This window comes from Rhinichthys klamathensis, unplaced genomic scaffold (genome assembly GCF_029890125.1).
Source record: "Rhinichthys klamathensis goyatoka isolate OS25496 unplaced genomic scaffold, OSU_Roscu_1.1 h1tg000133l_1, whole genome shotgun sequence".
Classification (NCBI taxonomy): domain Eukaryota; kingdom Metazoa; phylum Chordata; class Actinopteri; order Cypriniformes; family Leuciscidae; genus Rhinichthys; species Rhinichthys klamathensis.
The window spans coordinates 4,523,561-4,543,681 of record NW_026606668.1 but is presented as its reverse complement, the minus strand read 5'-3'; the positions used below and the strand labels follow the sequence as shown (position 1 = coordinate 4,543,681).

General features: G+C 37.7%; 1 protein-coding gene across 1 annotated transcript in view; it reads right to left on the bottom strand.

Annotated features, from left to right (window-relative positions):
* The window catches only part of dnah6 (dynein, axonemal, heavy chain 6), an 82,472-nt gene that overhangs the window by 39,215 nt on the left and 23,136 nt on the right, over window positions 1-20,121 (bottom strand). Inside the window, exons 38-52 of the mRNA XM_056256930.1 lie at window positions 19,795-19,938; window positions 18,449-18,670; window positions 18,199-18,346; window positions 17,962-18,119; window positions 15,797-15,928; window positions 14,331-14,502; window positions 13,629-13,775; window positions 12,166-12,239; window positions 11,813-11,967; window positions 11,416-11,647; window positions 9,621-9,773; window positions 9,333-9,473; window positions 3,146-3,388; window positions 2,738-2,905; window positions 2,288-2,523 (exon numbers count right to left, since the gene is read on the bottom strand). Of these exons, the coding sequence (XP_056112905.1) occupies window positions 2,288-2,523; window positions 2,738-2,905; window positions 3,146-3,388; window positions 9,333-9,473; window positions 9,621-9,773; window positions 11,416-11,647; window positions 11,813-11,967; window positions 12,166-12,239; window positions 13,629-13,775; window positions 14,331-14,502; window positions 15,797-15,928; window positions 17,962-18,119; window positions 18,199-18,346; window positions 18,449-18,670; window positions 19,795-19,938 (2,525 nt within the window). The remainder of the gene's footprint in view (window positions 1-2,287; window positions 2,524-2,737; window positions 2,906-3,145; window positions 3,389-9,332; window positions 9,474-9,620; window positions 9,774-11,415; window positions 11,648-11,812; window positions 11,968-12,165; window positions 12,240-13,628; window positions 13,776-14,330; window positions 14,503-15,796; window positions 15,929-17,961; window positions 18,120-18,198; window positions 18,347-18,448; window positions 18,671-19,794; window positions 19,939-20,121) is intronic.

Below are 20,121 nucleotides of genomic sequence, written 5' to 3'. Positions count from 1 at the left end.
ATTTTATCCATTGTAAATTAAATGTATCATGAAAAGTGGTCTATATGACAGGTGGTTGAAAGTGAGGGGTTGAAAAATATGGATGAATAATTCACAGTAAGACCAGGAACATGTATTAAGAAAGTAAATGGGGTCAATTTTGATTTCATGTTGAGTTTAAACTCCACTAATCTGCCACTTAGATACAGCAGAGGTTTAATATCATGAGCAAATTGAACAATTAGAAGGATAAAAGAACAGCGGAGAGAGAGGGATGTGAAGGGACAGAAACACAGACTGTTCAGTCTGTGTTATGACATTTTAAAACACCCATTAAATTGGTGTCTTATAAAGTTAATAATGAGTAGCTCAGCTGCAGATGATGATAATGATGCTGAAAGTAAGGAGATGGAGAGGGATAAGATTGATGATTGAATGAAAAGAGCACAGATGCTGCACAGTCAGACTATCTGATGGCACATACTGAGTCACACTGTGGAGGATCTCAGAGCCAGAGGGGGTTTATGATGTGTGAGGACATGTTTTTTTTCTGCAGCTAGATTAGATACCTAAAAAGATTTAATATCAAAACTTCACGAACCTGATGAAATGAAATACCAGAAATAGTGGACTACTGTAAAGGTAAATGTCCCAATCATTCCTGCTTCTTTAGATAAGTCTTGTCTGTTATCTATCACATGCTCAATGCAATGGCAGTTCAGTGTTTTTTCTTTACTCTGCAAGCCTGGCAGGACAGGTGTCTGATCACAACCATATTATCTCGGATTAAATATGATTCTGCACAGCCCCCCCTGGAGCAACATGGGGTTAAATGTGAATGTGTAATTTTTTCATCATTTAAGTTTTACCCCTGCAGAAATGCTAGTACCATTAATAAATATGTTTAAAATCCTGTACACTCACATGAGATGAAGACCTAGGCTATATCAAAAGAAAAGTGTTCTATAAATCTGCAGGAATGACATTTTTGTAGGCCAACCTGGAAGTTGGTTGCTGGTTCCCTCAGCAAAAGGCTGTTGGTTCCCTCAACAAAAATTCAATAAAATGACTTCAGCTCCACCAACACTAAGTTACTAAACAACAATAAGTTAAAAGTTTCCAACAACACTTTTAACTTTTGTTTTAAGATACAAGTTGGAAAGTGAGATTAGTTTGCAAGAGCACGAGTATAAACATAACACGTATAAACACCAGGTAATTACCTCGAAACACAAGATAACACGACCACATTTAATGGTTTCATCTGCTTGTTTTGTGGCTCCAGTAATTTACGATGTAGGAAAAAAGAGCCACAGTGGCTTCCCAGATTGCAACAACTTACATTTTTATTACAGATATTTTGCAGCAATTTCCAAGGAAGTTATGATTTTGTTCGCTTGAACCAGTGTTCATTTTGACAGCATATTTTCATTTAGTTTTAATCATAGTCTTTTGACTAAAATGCCATTTGGTTTTATTCAGTTTAGTCATCTGAATTGTTTTAGTCTAGATTTAGTCAATTAAAATTTAACAAGTCAGTAAATAATAAACAAAAATAAGAACAAATACAATAGAACAAATATTCAAATGAAATAAACAGTGATTTAATTTTGTCCGATAGGTCTAACAGTAGTATTCAGGTAAGAGATTCTACCTACAGAAATTTAATAAAGTAATCAAATGTAAAATAACAGTGCATAGTTTTTCTTTTATAAATCCTTATTAAAGCTACTAAAGTTACTCAGTCAAGAGCAGCGAGTGACTTCCTCTTTTTCTTTTGTTATTTGAATTAACATATGGACTCAGGAGCAGGTTTATTAGGCTAAACTGTCACTTTAAGAACTAATGGAAGGATCCAAATAGACAACCGATTTTCTCCAAACTGTATATAAATACTAGAGCTGCACAATTCTGGATAAATTGAAAATCACAATTTTTTTGTTTGAAATGGAAATCGCGATTCTCCCACAATTCTGAAGAAAAAAACAAGACAGCTATTAAAACAACATGCAAACTAGAGTTTCTGACAAAATGGCCATTGCTTTAGTCTATTTAAAAGATTTGTTTGAACAAATTTGAATAGGATAAGAATAGTTATAGGATGAATCAGTGTTTTTGAATGAACACATGAGATGGAAAAGGTGCTTTATTTGCAAACGTTTTATGCTATACTTCAATTTTGCGCAAAGGTTAAATGCCCAACTTTAGGTTGAAACATACCCACTGTTAACTCATTTCTGCATTTTAGGACTCCTTCCTGCGAAACTAAATCTAATACAATATAATGTAATATAAAGATAAAACCCACTTGTTGTTGAGCAGAATGCACACCGCCTCCATTACAGTCATGACGAGGTCTGGTGGTTTGGTGAAGACACGGATCTCTGATATGTCAGCTTTATCCAGGGAATTCAGGGCCTTGTTGGCACTGTCAAGTGCAGGCAGAGCCTCATCCAGATCACGCTGTGCATCTTCCGCGATGGCCTGAGTCTCTTCTGCCTTTACCTTAGCTAAAGCTTCATCCTCTTTCACAACCCTACGCACCTACAGGTAAAGATAAAAGGAAATGTTAAACTGTTAGAAGATCCTTTTAAGAGTATTATTGAGTACATATCATAAATTTAAAAGTCATAATTTGTTTTGGGATTTTCAAAGTGGACAACATTTCAAGAGGAAAATTTTTAATAAATATACAGGTAATTGAGAGATCCTGTGAAAAAAAAGAGGCAGAATGGTTGTATTATTAATATACACACACCTGGTCAGCACTCTCTTGGTCCACAGCAAGCTTCTCCATCAGAGCATTGACATCGATCGATTTCTGTTCAAGCACGGGCTCCAGTGCAGAGAGGTCTTGCTTCATCTTATCCACTACCTCATTTGTCTCCAGCAATTTAGTAAGACCATTTTTCACGCGATCTCGTGCCTATGCAAACAAATACATGTTACATTCCAAAAATGTATTTCTTTGTCTAGCTCAGATGAGGCCTTTACTCTAATAAATTATCAAATTGTTACATCCATTAATACAATAATTTAAAAAGATAACCTTTTGTCTTGAAATGTATTTAAAAGAGTGTTATAAGTTCGTAATTTTAAGTAATGATGTAACAACATCAAAGATTTATGCATCTTGCATCGCTCATCCATAGCTTCGCGTCCTCACCGCCTGCAGCTGTTGTCTCTTTTCTCCCAGCATGCTCAGGTATAGGTTAATGAGCTCTAAATAGGAGGTGGGCGTGGTGTAGTAGTGTCTGCGCAGTTCAGAGTAAAAACGTTCTGCCATGTCAGTCACACTAACATGGATCTCTACACACATCTCTGAAAAACACTGCTTCATCTCCTCACTGCCAAAATCCACGTTCTGGAAGAAAGTCTGGGACACAGAAAGCAGAGCCTCACGAGGCCACTGAAAAATAAACATGGAAAGAAAGAAAAAATGTAACTGACTGCCACAAATGTATTAACATATCATAGAGTGAATTGCATATAGCAGTTGTTGTTGCTATTCCTTTAAATGTTCATTTCCTTTTCATGACTTTTTTTATGTATGGTAAATTATTAGCTTCCACAAACCAAGTACAAAAATATCATGCAGATTGCACTGAAGACATTATAATAAACTATTCTTTCATTTCATTCAGCAAGAACCATAGCTGTCACCTTGAAATATGTGGGGCGAGTGTGAGTGTGTGTTTATACAAAAGTAAACAAACACGCGGTGATGGAAACAAATCAGGAAATAAAAGCAGGTGAACAGCCGTATGGGCTTGCTGCTTAACGCTAATGAGCAGCTGCAGTTGGCAAGCGCTGAGTCATTCATCACACCCACAAACACAACACTACAACAGACAACACAACAAATAAATTCGACACTAGATGCAAACGCACTACACACACTTTATAGTAATTAGCAGAACACCTCGTGCAACGCAACAGCCCACAGAGGTCAGTCAACATGCGTCTCCTTAGATAATAGAATGAAACAAATGAATGGAGTCAAACAGATATTGAATGATGGGGCCAGAGCATCTGTATGTGTGTGAAGCAAGCCCCCTCCCTTTTTTAGAATCAGATTTCCGTCTCTGCGTCATTCCATAAATAAGTACCATTTGTGTCCACAAAATCTAACGAAAAAGCTAATATTAAAGAGGCCCTTTTACAAAGTCTTGATTTTGTTTTTGGGGTCTACTAGAATTGGTTTTCATGCTTGAATGTTCAAAATTTCACATATTTTACATTGTTGCCGCACCTCTCCTCCCAGTCTGTCACTGTCAGTAATGCGGTCTCTATGAAGCCCCTCCTTCTGAAAAGCTCAACGTTGGCTGGACCAGTGTGTTGTGATTGGTTAACCCGTTTCCAGCATGTTTCTGAAATGTCAAGCCCCTTACCATAACCACAAGTTCAACATACTACTAACGCAACTCAACCAGGCCTCGCCCCTTTTTTTGCGTATGCCTTGGGCAGGAATTATTTAAATGAGGAATATGTTTTTGTGACGTTTACGTTCACGGAAGAAAACTCAAGACTACAATCGAGGCATTTCAGGGAGTTCAGAAACAGTGCTTACTGATATAAAGAATAACTCCCTTAGGAGTGGACTTTGTGCTTTATAACTAATATAAATAACATTTTTCATTTTTCACAGCAACAAGTTCAAAATGTAAAAATAGCATAATGGGTCTTCTTTAAGTGTTCTGAAAATGACATATTAATTCCAAATTAAATCTAAACTTATTCTATTAAAATATTATGTGATTGTGGTGTATTTTTATAGACATTTATAAATAGGTTTATGCATTTTACATGTCCGTATAGCCAATCAAAACATTTTTTAACAAATATTTATTTTAGAGATTGCTGCAAAATATGTATTGGTTTTTCCATTCAACCTCCTAGATCAATCGCAGTTTTATAAACCCATTCATTTTAAAATATGACAATTCATTTGCGCTTATTTTGATTCCACCAGTTGTTTTTACTTTTTAACACCACTTAGGTTATTCATGCATTTATTCATATATTCATGCATAAACTATAAGATATGGAGTTACTCACTCTTGAAACGCCACTCAACCAATCAAGATTCAAGGATGAGAACTAACTGTTGTATAATACCCTTTTATAGCCTAGTCAGGGTAGCAGCATATTTAATTTTTGACAAGAATGAAAACGAGGCAGTGAGGGAAAGAAGTACAGTGCGTTCAATGGATTGTACTGTTGTTTAACAACATACGACTGTTCAGCTGTCAAAACGTCTTTCCGGAAAAAAAACTTTCAGTAGAGAAAAACTCCAATAACCAGTTTAAAAAGTTGTGATTTGAGAAAAGTATGTGATCTAGGACCTTTATACAGTGCATCCCATTGTAAGTCACAGCCTCGTTTTTATCCGCGTTAAATTCAATATGCCGTCTAATCTGACTAAGTCCTATTCATTTAGCTTAAAATAGCACAATCTTTAGCTGTTTCATTTACTCATTTTCCATTTTCCATCTCCCCCTCTCTCTCTCTCTCTCTCTCTCTCTCTCTCTCAGGGCCTGAACCAAAACCAGCAAAAACTGTGTGAAACTGAACTGAAGTGTAGGGGTGAGTGAGGACGAAACACATAAGTAGTCTTTTTAAAGCATAAAAGTATATAAAAGAATGGCAGCTGCTCCTTATCATAGTATGCTGCTGCCTGTCTGGCATAAGTGACACTTTAATATGTGTAGGGACTGGGGTAGCAATTTCCCTTATCAATGTTCCATGCTATTACTGGACAGATTGGCCCTGAAGAATAGATGTGCTCATAATCCTGATGTACACCAAGACTGGTCAGAGCATTTGAAGGCATATTTGTAGAATTTCTTGCAACACAGAATTTGAGTAAATAAATTATTCTGTTTGGTCTCATTCTAAAACTAACAGTGTCAGAAATATAGCGACCTAAAAATAGGTTTCTATTTTTGTTTTTTAAGAACAATTGTTTAAAAATGCTTGAACACTTTAGTTAAGGTGATACATGGTTTCCAAAAAATATTAAGCAGAACAACCGTTCACAATATTACTGTTTTTACTATATTTTTGATCAAATAAATGCAGTCCTGGTGAGCATAAAAGGCAAAAAAAAAAAAAAAAAAAATCCGACCACAAACCTTTGAACAGTAGTGTATGTATATGACATATTTCAGGTGACGCAAGGATGCCTCTGGTTTTAACTGAATTTCTATTTAATTTCACATTACTTAAGGGGGAATTCACTATGAACAATTGGGCCCACTAGCACTTTTTTCATTGCTGTTTTTATTAAGTTTTAATGAATACTTTCACAACTAACAATGTACACCACATGTCTATAACAAGATACCTAATGCATAAAAACAGAAGAAAAACACACAGGAGACCATATAACATTAAAGGTGCAATAACACAAACCAACATTGTGTTAATACAATTTAAGGGGCTGTTGAATGCCTAATTCTGATTGGTTGACGAACGTTCTAAGGTGTGCAATTATTTTCAAGGAAACGCAGGGCTAAAGTACTTCCAGGCAGGACATTACAGTTCCATATCACTTCGCCAAATGATTTCAGTTATTTCAAATGTCCTTACAGCCTACAACAGCAAAATAACCAAATCCCACAATGACACTGACCGAGCAAATAAATATATTAAATAGGATAAAAACAACAAATTATTTCCGAGTTTTTTGCATTTATTAGTTACTATGGAAAAGCACATATCTCTTTCTCTCGCTCTCTCTCCCACTCAAAAACACACACACACACTCGCGTGTTGTCAGAGCTGCTCTGACGATTTTATCAGTAAAATAGTTTAGCAACTTAAAAAGCTACATGATGTTTCTCCCTAGCGAGGTGCAGATAAACGCAGTTTCGCTATTAGTGGCTGGTGCCAAACACTGTTGAGAGACGCACAGACGGAGGTAATTCACACACGCTCTCTCTCTCTCTCTCTCTCTCTCTCTCTCTCTCTCTCTCTCTCTCTCTCTCTCTCTCTCTCTCTCTCTCTCTCTCTCTCTCTCTCTCTCTCTCTCTCTCTCTCTCTCTCTCTCTCTCTCTCTCTCTCTCTCTCTCTCTCTCTCTCTCTCTCTCTCTCTCTCTCTCTCTCTCTCTCTCTCTCTCATAACTGCACTAGTCTTCTATCAATGGCTCAAGCTTCCGTTACTAAAAATGACGTTTTGGAATTAAAGGTGCTGTAGGACATCTGGGAAAATGCTAACTTTAGCCTGATAGCAGTAAAAGCCTACGCTCCACCCTCCCTGCAAATCGCCGTCCAAAGCCACGCCTCCTGAAAGCATGAACGCGCACAGCCAAGAAGACCGGAGACAACGTTACATCATGTGTCATTCACCGGTGAGAAAACTTTATAGTACAGTGAGTAACAGTACTACAATACCAAACGGAAAACAAATTCTTAAAAACATAATTAGATTAGAAGTTTTCGGTTTGTTTAGCTAGCAAAACTTGTCAGTGTGTAATAATATTTCTTGCATGACAGGGTTTCCAAGATGAGAGTCTGCTTGGCTCCGATGAAGATTTATAGATCATAGATCCTTTGCCAGTGCCACTTGTTGTCGGTTCAGAAGGAAAGTTAGGTTGTTGCTGCTTGCCTGCCATTCTCGCTCTGTCTGCACAGCGTACGTGAACGCGCTGATGACTTATTATTTCTGCGTGAACAGAATGCGCAGTGGTGTGTGCAGTGTGCAAACACACGTTGACTGACAGGGAACATGCTATAGGACGGTTCGGACCGGACGCAATGATTGAACGAACATTTTATGGTCCTACGCCTTCCACAGATTACTTAACAGGAGTGATTGCTATCAGGATATGAGGGGACTTTCAACCAGCATAACAAAAAATATTTCTGCAGAGAATCACCTACTACGGCACCTTTAACAATGGAGGCTTGGGATGAGATGCACAAGAAATCCTACACACAAGAGCATTTCAAGGACGAAAACCTGACAAACATCTTGAAATACATCATCAGAACGATGTTTTGGGGTGTGGTAACCATAGTATAAGTGGAATAATTGACTCTGAATAATTGGGCCGTTGAATTATTAGAAAAATAATGCACACCCGAGGTCATGGCCGCATTACCACCTCGTGTGTGCATTATTTTTCAAATAATTCAACGGCCCAGGGTCAATTATTCCTTACGTCTTTTGGAAGCTAGTGATTATAGTTCAAAAATTGTCCTTACACAAACGCATGGCTTCACTTCAGATGGCCTTTATTAACCCCCTGGAGCCATATGAATTACTTTTATAATGGATGGATGCACTTTTTTGGGCTCCAGCCATTCACTCCCATTATAAAGCTTGGAGGAGACAGGACATTTTTTAATATAACTCTAATTGTATTCGTCTATAAGAAGAATGTCATATACACCTAGGATGGCTTCAGGGTGAGTAAATCATGGGCTAATTTTCATTTTTGGGTGAACTATCCCAAACAGTGTCGTAAATACGAGTGGGAAGCTCGGGATTTTCTTTAAGACCCGATCTTTACAAGTTGGGGGCGTGTCAGTGAGAAACATAGCGGAATACCCACAATACTTAAAGGTATTTTGCAGTGATATTGTCAGGCTTATCTATTTACAGCGAAGTAAGCTAATTGCCTGCACAGATTATGATAATAGCATTATAATATAACAATATAATATATAACAATAAAGTTTGCAGTGGCTTCATAAATTAATTAAAAACATAAAAAAGCAAAACACACCTGATGCACATTTCTTTGTTCTTCATTTTCTAGAACTAAAGTTTAAGAACCTGCTGTATTTTTGTGTAATTAATTAAGAGTAAGTACACCGCCATTTTACTCCGACGAAAGTGACTTGATCGCACCTGCCGTCATAAACACGGCTTCCCACTACGTGAATACGAACTTCTCAGGAGGACTTGAACGCACCATTAGTGCTGAATGTTATTTGCATGACCTTAATGCAACCAGTTTAAAACTCTGCTTACCACCAGCTTTTTGTACATTTTTGTAAATAAGGCACTATCTGTAATAAGCCATTATGTGATGTGCCTGTACATATTTAAACATTGTATTCTTTTTAGTACACCCATGTTTCCTCTCTATGAAACATGAGGAAACGTGTGCAAACTTAATTTAAATATGCACAGTGAAGTACTATTCCAGCACATACAGCAGCTGGTTAAGTGTGGTTGCGGGTGGAATCTGAATAGAACACAGGGTTTTCACAGGTGCAGTGGTTTAGTGGTGAAGTTTAATTAATTCACTGCTCAGTAATTTTGGTTTAAAGAAGCACAAGTAAGATTCTGTCTGAAAGGATAAGAGAGTGATAAAACTAAAAGGGAGGAGGCAGATTCTCACCTGTACAAACCAGTCAATGGTGCAGCAGTTAACTAGCGAGGGGAACATGCGGCATCGTGAGCGGAAGGAGTCGCCCACAGGGCTCATGCACAGCACTATATGCAGCTTCTCACGAACACGAGAGATAAAGAATTGGAAGACCTTGAGACACAAAGACATAAACAGAGATTAGACAACTGACCTCTATTTATTCTCAGCTCCTCTACTGCTCTGTTTAGTGACGATTTGCACAATTTTTCGTTTAAGGTCATGTTGCGAGATTGGATTGTTATTGGTTGTATCACATACCTCATCCCTGTTTCCTTCAGAAATGCCAGCTTCTTTGGCCTTGGGGCTAATGGCAGCCAGCACCTGTTTTAGTTCATCCTTCTCAAAGAGGTTTGGTACTTCACCAGAGTTCAGCATGTTATTAATGTCCTCCAGGAACTCTTCCACCACAATCTGAAGCAGATGAGAAAAACAAAATCGCATGGTCAAACAACATCATTCGGCCAACAAAGATTTAAACATTCTGATGCATGACTACCAAGAATTAATGCCATCTGGCATCATTGATTTAAAATCTGGCATGTCTTGAAGGACTGAGTTTGAATATGTTCATTTTTAAATTAGATAAATCAGAGGAACATTTTCTGTGAATGATTACTTAATTTTCATTCTGTTCCTCACTCAAACCTATCACACTTAGGTCTGCATACACACACACTCGTGGGTATTTCAGATATAGAATTTAAACTGAAAGGTCACACACACTCTAAGGGCAAGTTTGAAAAACAATGTTTCGACTGTGTGACTCCCTTAAGTTTACTCCCTTAAGTCTATCAAAACACTCAAATAAATGACATTTAAAACAGCCTATACAATCAAACATTCTTATTCCCATTAGTAAATAACTGTACAGATGGGCACACAAGCACACTTCACAACATATATCTCATGTCTATAGCACCAGTCTGTGTCTGTCTCGTTAGGAATTGCTCATGAAATAATTTAGGGGGTCATTACTGCTGCAGGGCCTGAATGCTGAATCACAAAGCAGTAGCATTCTCTGCTTTCATGAGGCAAGACAGTACTTTACAGTACTGGCAGAGGGCCCGGAGTCATAACAGAGATGACCAACTGTCTACTCCACAGCTCGGAGAAAACCTCTCTGCATCCAGATTCATATCAGGATATCAATAAATCATACATTTTGAATTGGATACAGGAGGCTGTTGGAGAGGTGCGGTTTTGGGTTAGACTGGGGCAAGCATTCCAATTTCTAGAGCCTTATTTTAATTCACATCAATCAATCAACAACAAAAAAACTCATAAAAAGAAATTTGTAAACTGGCATTGAATTGAAATTTAAGACATTAGGACAATAGCTGTTGCCCCCGTTGAAAGGACAGAATGGAGCAGAAATGTCATGGATGCAGATGCTTTTGTGGGACACAAATTCAAAATAATCCAACATTTATATATCATATTTTCCTATATTCTATGTACAGTAAAAGTGATGATACACAGGGCAACTTTTCTGAGCAATGTTGCCAGGCAATGTTGCAGAGCGATGTTGCTTGCGCACTTTCCCATTGAGAATGGGCAACAAATTTCTATCTGGATACTTTAGATCGGTCGTGAGCCCTGTGTCTCACCTGGTTGCCCGTTGACGGCAACATTGCCAAAACAGTTGCCCTGTGTATCATCACCTTTAGTGTTTGGGACTGACAATATGTCTGCACAATATTGGTAACATATCAGTTATAGGCTGATTTTACATACATTTTCAAAGTAAATTGGACAATATTGGACACATATATCATATTTATAGTGATTGTACATGATCATTTCCCTTGTTTTTATATTCAGAATGCCTTTGCAGTCATTCAAGTTAATTTTTAAAAACACTAATCATTTAAAAGTTAAATGTGACCTTTAGCAAATCTCAAAATAAATATCCATACAGTACATTATTATATTGTGATGCATAAGTTTACTTGTAGCATTTAAAATGGCTGATTTTAGTTTTTAGTTGTTATTTGTACAAAATCGTATAGAATTATAGTAGACCATTTATAAACAGATCTCACTTTGATTGTACCTGCGTGTCTGTAAAGAGGAAGACCATGTCCTGGCCCTCCACACCTGCCATTCTGTAAAGTTTACGCAGATCTTCGTGGAAGCTCTCATAATTATAACCACGGCACAACTCAATCTGAAAGCAGCGGTAACCACACATGTGAGCAGCCAGACGTGTTAGAGATTGCTTTCCTGTGCCCCCCACACCAACCAACAGTGCATTGCCACGTTCTTGCCGAATCATGCGGGCAATTCTGTTGACAGGGGAAGAGATGTATGGTAAGAAAATGTGGTCAACTGGTTGGTTGATAAAAAAAAAACATTCTATTAGTAAACTGATCTCAATGCCTAGGCTGAATGGCAGGGTCATCTGAACACCTTTTATGATCACCAGATGAAAAGGCAAGCTGCTTGCTTACCGAGACACGTGTTCAATGGCATCTTGGAAGAACACAAGCTTGGTTTCCTTGGCAAAGGTCGTGTTGTAGTCATCCAGGTAGTCCTGCAGCACCTGGCGAATCTTTTTCATGTCCGTTAGATCCTCATAGACACGGTCAGTCTTGTCTGCTCCAACCTGCACAATATGCATTCAATAATTTAATTTTTAAAAATACTATCTAAACATCATTAAATCAAAAAAGGACCCTAATCAAAAAGATGACTATTGCTCTAACTAGCTAAATACTGCAGTTTAAAACAGTAAAATGTAAACACAAACAGCATTCCACTGACAGATGCAAAACAGTCAGAACAATCCACAAAGTACTTTTACCTTGATAAAATCTCCAAAAATGATGGGCTGATTCACAAAGTACATTGGCTCTATATTTATGCTGAAATGTTTACCTGTTGGACAAAAGGAACAGTTCAGGGTACTAAAGTTTAATGTAGGTAAAGGGTGACAGATTGGGGACAAAACAAGAATAAATAGAACATTCTGATAAGTCACACTGCAAAATGAGAAGGATTATAACATTGTTTTAATCTGACGTACTTGTCTCTTTCTAAGAAGTTAAATTTCATAAACTAATGTTTGAAAAATCCCCCTGTGGTGAAAACCAAGCTTTTAAAGTTGTTTATATGTATATGCGGTGTTTTTAATATGCTTTAAGACAGACCATGTGCAAATTCATGTCAACACCATTGCTGAGTATTTTCTCCTTAAAACTGCAGTGAACCAAAGACAGTCTCAATGCGGTTTGAAATCGCTGGTGTTATTGACATCACAAACTACCTTGTAAACCAAGGTGAGTGGAGGCAGGGCTGATTTGCATATTCATAGAACCGCGTATACTAAATGAGGCAAGGGTCTAGAGTTACATTCAAGCTATTTTAAAGGGTTAGTTCACCCAAAAATGAACTATCTGTTGTCAATCCGCGTTCACGAGTCCGCAGTGACGCTGATGACGTAAGGCGCTGCTGACGTGTATCTGGTGCGTCCGTGTATTCGGGTTCAAATAAATATGGCTGGGCAAAAAAATGCAAGTCTTCCTCTGTGTCGAAATCCTTAGACATGTTTGCGAAGATTGTTTTGTTTACAGCGTGCGTCTCCCTCAGACTGTGAACGAAGCTCTTTCGCACCAGATAACACGTCAGCAGCGTCTTACGTCAGCAGCATCACTGAACGCGGATTGACAACAGAACCGGAAGAGAATACAATGCTGAATAAAGTCATAGTTTTTGTTCTTTTTGGACCAAAATGTATTTTCGATGCTTCAAAAAATTCTAACTAACCCACTGATGTCACATGGACTTCTTTGATGATGTCTCTATTTCCTTTCTGGACAAGGACAGTATACCGTGTATACATTTTCAATGGAGGGACAGAAAACTCTCGGACTAAATCTAAAATATCTTAAACTGTGTTCCGAAGATGAACGGAGGTCTTACGGGCTTGGAACGACATGAGGGTGAGTCATTAATGACATAATTTTCATTTTTGGGTGAACTAACCCTTTAAGGCATTAAGAAATGTTTTTCAAGGGGAAAAAAAACGTTTAAATATGTCATTTTGGTGATCAAAGGTGAGTTTTAAGGGATACAATTGACTACAGTGGGACTTTGAGGCTGCAATTATGAGTTAAACTATAATTTTTCCCTCTACCACCTACTGTAAGACATTTCAACGTATATTGTATTGCAATATTCCATTAAGAATATATGCTTTCAAAGTTGTCTGGACTAAACTGGACTAAGAGATTAACAGTGAAAAGGATTCAAGGGTCAGAGACTTACTGGCCATCTCAGAGATCATGGTATTGAAATAGCTCTTGTCCTCGTTGTTGATGAGTCGATCGTGGAAGACACGTTGACACTCGTGACAGAACAAACGGAAGATCTGGGTTTGATCTCTCACTGTAGTTGGCTCACACTGCAACATACCTATACAGAAACACACATGCACAGGCAGAGAATATATATGATTTTCTTTAACATTCATACAGATTCTTCATTATATCTTTAATTTTATAAGGATGACTTCTGGTAAAGAATCAATTCTGTGTCTACAGATCAATGAACAATAATAGATTAACTTGTCTGTGACCTTTCGTTAATAAAAACACACATAAAAACATAATGGTGGTGGGGCTGATTGGTTTTAGTTTACATTGTCAGTATTTATACTAGCCTACAATTCAGCCCCTGGATGGGTCCTAAAGGATAAAAGAACATTTTAGCAGCCCCCAAGTCTCCTGTCAAATTACGAAAGAGCATTTTTATTGGTCATTTGGAAGCTCAAAAACAAAAGAAGCTCTTTACAAGCCCTTGGTGTATTTAAGCACTAGAGTTGCCAAATACTCAGGACAAAAAGGCTATGATTTATGGATGCATTGTGATTTTAAATGATTTGTGTGCAATTTATAAATGGCAGCCTTGGTAAATTCTTTGCAAATGTCTCTGAAGATGTGTGTTTGTACAGTTGTCTGTGTCTCTTACCTTGCACACATTTAGAGAGGTCTCTAAGGTTGAAAACGTAGTGAGATTTTGCTGGTGTAGGCAGCAGGTCTACACTCATACGATGGTAGATCTCAACAGCAGCATCCACAATGTTGTCAGCTGCCTGCTTCACTGCTAGGGGAAATTCAGTGAGGAAACCCCCTAAAATTGCCTACAAACATGCACATATGAGAACAGAAGTCAGTATGCGCAGAAAGCGTAGAGTTTAGGATAGTAATATTTCTACGCATAAAGTTTGTCTGACGACCTTTACCACTATGGACAGCTCCAGCATTGACCAGTTAATGTGCTTAGACTGTCAGTTCAAAACCATGGACAACTCCAGCTCTCAGGCTGTGGCTTCAGAACCCTGGACAGCTCCATTTCCTAATGAGCTACTCTGCTGTCAACTTTCTATATAGGAAGCTACTAGAGATATGGAAAACTGCATATTTTAAAACTCATCTAGTCGGTGGGTTGTCTTAATGAGGAAGCCCAATTATGCAGGTTAAGGCTCATGCCTACTGAACACAATTCAGACGCTTAAGGGATTCTTAAGGAATGTTCACATAATATGAATTCAAAAACAGCTAGATTGACATGCAACATCATGGAAAAGAACAGATTTTGACATGTGTTCTTGAAAACAAAAGGTTCAGAAATGTCTTGTATTTGTTGTTGAAAGGTATTAACTGTAACAATAAATATTTGGCAAAATAGTCCCAAGTTAATTTAAATATTTTTTATCATTATTATTCAGTGTTGAATACAATACATTTCTCTCAACTCATCCATAATCTTGTCAACCAAAAATTGTTTGTCGCAATGCATTCTGGTACTGACTTTCTGCCTGGATATGAAATTTTGCCTTAAATGTTGGCCAACACATGGTATTGGCATCTTAGAATACTAATAATGTTGCCTACCTTTTCAAACAGCTGTAAATACAAGTGAAGTATACTTTCAGCTTTAATATGCTGTCTAGGTAGGCAGCTCACCAGGTTTGGGAACACAGCTCAAGTTGGCTCAAGATCATTGCCTTTTCTATGTCAACAGACTGGCACAGCATGCAACAGCTTTAAAGTCAACATGAAACAGTGCTGGCTACCCATTGACTGTCATGCATGCTGTATATGTGACATATTTCTGAATGAAACAGGTTCTTCAATGAGAAAAAAAAAAATTAGAGCAGGACTTGATTTTATCCAGAGGGACAAGACTGGATGTTACATAAAGAATGGAGCCAGGTGGTTAGAAGGAAATCATAATGTCAACTAAAAAGGCAAGTTGTTTCAGATGCAGAGCAAGTTATTTATTTTTGATACGTTTATTTGGAACAATGTGCACCGGTGACTCAAGCACAATAAGACCAAGAACATAAAAAAAGTAAATAGGTCAATTTTGATTTCATGTTGACTTTTAAAAGAAAAATGTTCATTCAAAATGAGTGCTACCATATGTCTGACCTTAAAAATCTGTTTGAGGCTGTGCTCAGAGGGCGTTGGGAGGCACAGCAAGCTGAAGTGGCGGATGAAACGAGGAGTCACAGGGTTACGACCTCCACCGGGTGGTGCACAGGCTGCGGCTATAGTCATATCCTTTAGGGAGGAGGAGGAGAGAGAAGATGGTGAATAAGTGCACATGAAAAAATATCCAAGGGACATCATTTAACTTTTTTGACACTTCCACTAATCTCATCAAACCTTTACTAGAAGAAATTAATGTAATATTGATTACAACCCAAATTAAAAGAGCCTTTTTGACAGCTAGAAACTTAATGACCAACTTCTCTTCAAATGACAGAAAAATCATTCAGGAAATGTTGCTGTGTCAAAGTCAAAGCACTGTCATATTCAGCAACCAAAGAGCTACACTAACCCAAATCAGTTTCTCCAAGGGCAAAGCTAAATTGATTACCACAAATCATCCTTTTAAACCTCAGCGGGTTCTTTCCTCTTGTCATATTTCTGACTTTTATTTTATCGTAACTCATATTTGAGATTGATGAGTACTGAGGTCGACTGCGATGTCTCAGATCACCATATTTCTCTGTAACCTTGCCAAATCGCATAATTGTCCTTGTTTATATTATTCACTTTTATCTTTGTTTGTACAAGTGTATGAGTGTGTGTGTTCAACAAGCAGAGGGTTTACTTGATGCTGGTGTGTGAAAAATACATAATTAAGCATCATTCCCGAGGTGAGACAACAATCAAATGAGAGCAGCTACTTCAAACATCAAGAATTAGTGCCGCTCATTATATGATAAACATTACAACATACATTACTTTCTATCCCGATAGAGAGAAGGCAGAGAGTGAGAAAATGTTTAACGATTAAAACACTTGATAAAATTGGATTGTGGTTCCTGAGGATTCTGCGCAAACTGCTGGTCTCACAGCAGTTGCCCAGGATTAGGGATGGGAATCTTAAGAAAAGGTAACAATTCTGGTTCTAGTTAACAATTATAATATGTATTTACAATAAAACTCCAAAATCCACACCAATTAGTAATTAGACAGATTTAAATCTCATTAAATACACATAACAGAGACTTAAAGGGTTAGTTCACCCCAAAATGAAAATGATGTCAGTAATTACTCACCCTCATGTTGTTCCAACCCCGTAAGACTTTCATTCATCTTCGGAACACAAATTAATATATTTTTGATTAAATCTGAGAGCTGTCTCACTCCTCCATAGGCTTCTATGTTATTGAAACTTGCCGGCCCACAAAGTTATTAAAGACAAAGTTTAAAATAGTCCAAGTGACTACAGTGGCTCAACCATAAGTTTATCAAGAGACGAGAATACTTTTTGTGCGCAAAAAAAATAAAAATAACGACTTTATTCAACTATTCATTTTCTTCTCTGTGGGCCTCGAGTGAGTTCACGTAGTGTCACAGCGCAGCGCTTCTGTGTTGTACGTCACACGCATCACACACACATGACCAGCGTCTGCCAATAGTGAGCCAACATTCTGACGGATTATTTTAAACATTGTCTTTAATAACTTTGTGGGCTGGCAATTTTCAATAAAATAGAAGTCTATAGATGAGTGAGACAGCTCTCAGAATTAATCAAAAATATATTAATTTCTGTTCCGAAGATGAACGAAAGTCTTACATGGTTGGAACAACATGAGGGTGAGTAATTACTGACAGAATTTTCATTTTTGGGTGAACTAACCCTTTAAGTACACATAAGAGTTTATTTTGACATTACAAAAACTTAGTCAAGATCCATTCTGATCAATTCAAGGTGTCCAAGTGAGTCATGAGATGGTGATGGATTTGTGAGCAAGATTCAGTAAAAAAAAGTGGCTCATGAGAGTTCACAAATTAGATTGACTGTGCTGTATGTTTGTTTTGTGGTAATACTGTGGGAGCTTTTTAGTGTTTTTGAAGAATTCTGACCTTCAAGAACCGAACAGAACAGAACTTTATTCAAACTACACTCACTGTTTATTTTTATTTATTTTTCCTTTTAACTAAACCGGTTATGAATAAGAAAGAATTTTTAATTCCCATGCCAGGCCAGTAAAGTCAAACAAGGACAAATCTGTTAATATTTCTCAAGGAAACATGACACATGATTCTATTTTCTATGTGTAAGTGTCTGGGTTGCTTACGTGTATCTCCTTCCAGAAGAACTTTTCTCTGTCATAGAAGCCATGAAAGTCCTGGAACTGTCTAAGCAGCTCTATAGGGGGCTGAGAGCCATAACTGTCCAACTTTGGCATGTTCAGATCATCCACAAACACCACAATCTTTTTATTAGCAGGAGCACCTGAGATACATAAACACACAGATGATTTTCAGTATGGCAGTTTACACACCCCGCATAATTGTATCTAAATTCCCCTTACCAAGTAAATTCTTTCTCTTCTTCTCCAGTTTTGACTCAATGATCTCTTGGGTTCTGGCTGATGAAGTTTGGGCTGAGAAGTTGATGTAGACGGGGACGTAACCTGCCTTTTCCTGGACACTGTTCAACAATGCCCGTGCCACAACAGACTAAAACACACAATAAGCCTAGTAAGCAGTTTCTAGTAACAAAACATAAAACTTTACTGCTTCACACACTCTTACATCACACTAAACATATGCCCGTCTTACCTTTCCCACTCCAGTGATGCCAGTAAAGAGGACAGAGTGATTAACAGACAGCAGTTTTTCCATCAGGTATCCATACCTCACCGTGTCTGTGGTGGGTACCAGCATCTCAAAGAAGGGCAACTCACTGTTATAACTAAAGGGAGGAATGATCCTCTCCCATGGCTCCAAACATTTAGTAGCAAAGTTCATATATACGCTCCATAAATCACCTCCACTGGGCAACTGTTATTGAGAGAGAGAGAGAGAGAGAGTTCACTGAATTATGTATTCCATTTAGAATGCTCTTTTTCATGAAATGAAAGTAAATGGGGACAGGTCAAGTTTCTAAAACGACAACATAAAACCAAATAAAAGTAGTTTACATATGGTTTGTGCACTGTATTTCAGGTTTTCTCAATAGTTGTGTGTGAAAAACAGTTGAGGATGCAACAACTAATTTTTGTCAATTTCAACAGACGGATGAACGGACGGACTGGATGGATGGAAAGATAGATACTGTAGGTAGGCTTGGATGCTTCAATATAACAATTATAAGGGGGTTTGTTCAAATAATTATAACAGTAATAGCAAGAGTCTGAGAATAAAAAATAAAAAAATGTGTTTTGGGATTCTGTATTAAAAGGGCAGGTTCTAGCACCCTTGTTCATCTCAAATTAACCACTTCCTTTTCTTCTGCTCGCCCCTCCTCCTCTCCTCCCTGGATCATTCTGTCTACGTCTGTGGAATACTAATTATGACACTCTCCACTGCATTCCGACCTTATGAAATAAACACACCTTCCCTTAATCCTTATACAAATGTCTTGGACATATTGTTTTTCTTCAATCTATTTCCCATTAAATATTCCTGAGGTCACATTTATGAATGTGACAGACACACGAGACAAGACACAGCTGTCTATATAAAAAGAATTGAACCAGTCAGGTGCTATATATAATTTACAATGACCTCTCAGTCAGGTTAATGTGCTCTTTTCAGGGTCAAAGCCCAGAGGAGGTTTGCAGTGTCTTCAATGTTCCACATCAGTTGTTTAACAGGAATAGCTTTTTTGCCTTTTAACCCAGGAATAAAAATGATTACCTTTTGAATTATGTAAAATTATGAAAACATTATGGCTGCAGATCTGTAAAGAACTAAACATGTTCATCCAAATCTTGCAGCACATAATGGTCTTTTCCTGAACAAAATGCTATTAGAAAGCTAATATGATTGTCATAAATTAAGGCAATGATAAATTTCCATAAATGTAAGCATACTTCACAGGTTTATCAAAATTATCTGAGATTATTTCAGAGTATATGAAATGTACCTATGCATTACATTGCATTTTACATTTATTCCTTTACCTTTGTATCACTGTTGTCCTCAAACTGCTGCCTGACAAAGGTGTCGAATGTGTCCCAGTGGCTGTCAATCAAATTACCGCCCACTGCCCACAGGTAGCAGAACACAAACGTCTGACATAACATATTGCTCAACTGGCTGGACTCCTACAAATACATATACAAAAAGCACATAAAGCAAACAGTTGGATATCACCACACTGCAATTTCTACTGATGTCCATATGAGAGTGTTTCGAGTGTGCATATAGGCAGTTTTGGGGTCTGAATGTTCTAAACTGTGCCAGTCCAGGGTTTTGATTCGTGGTATTTAACTTTCAACTCAAGTTCC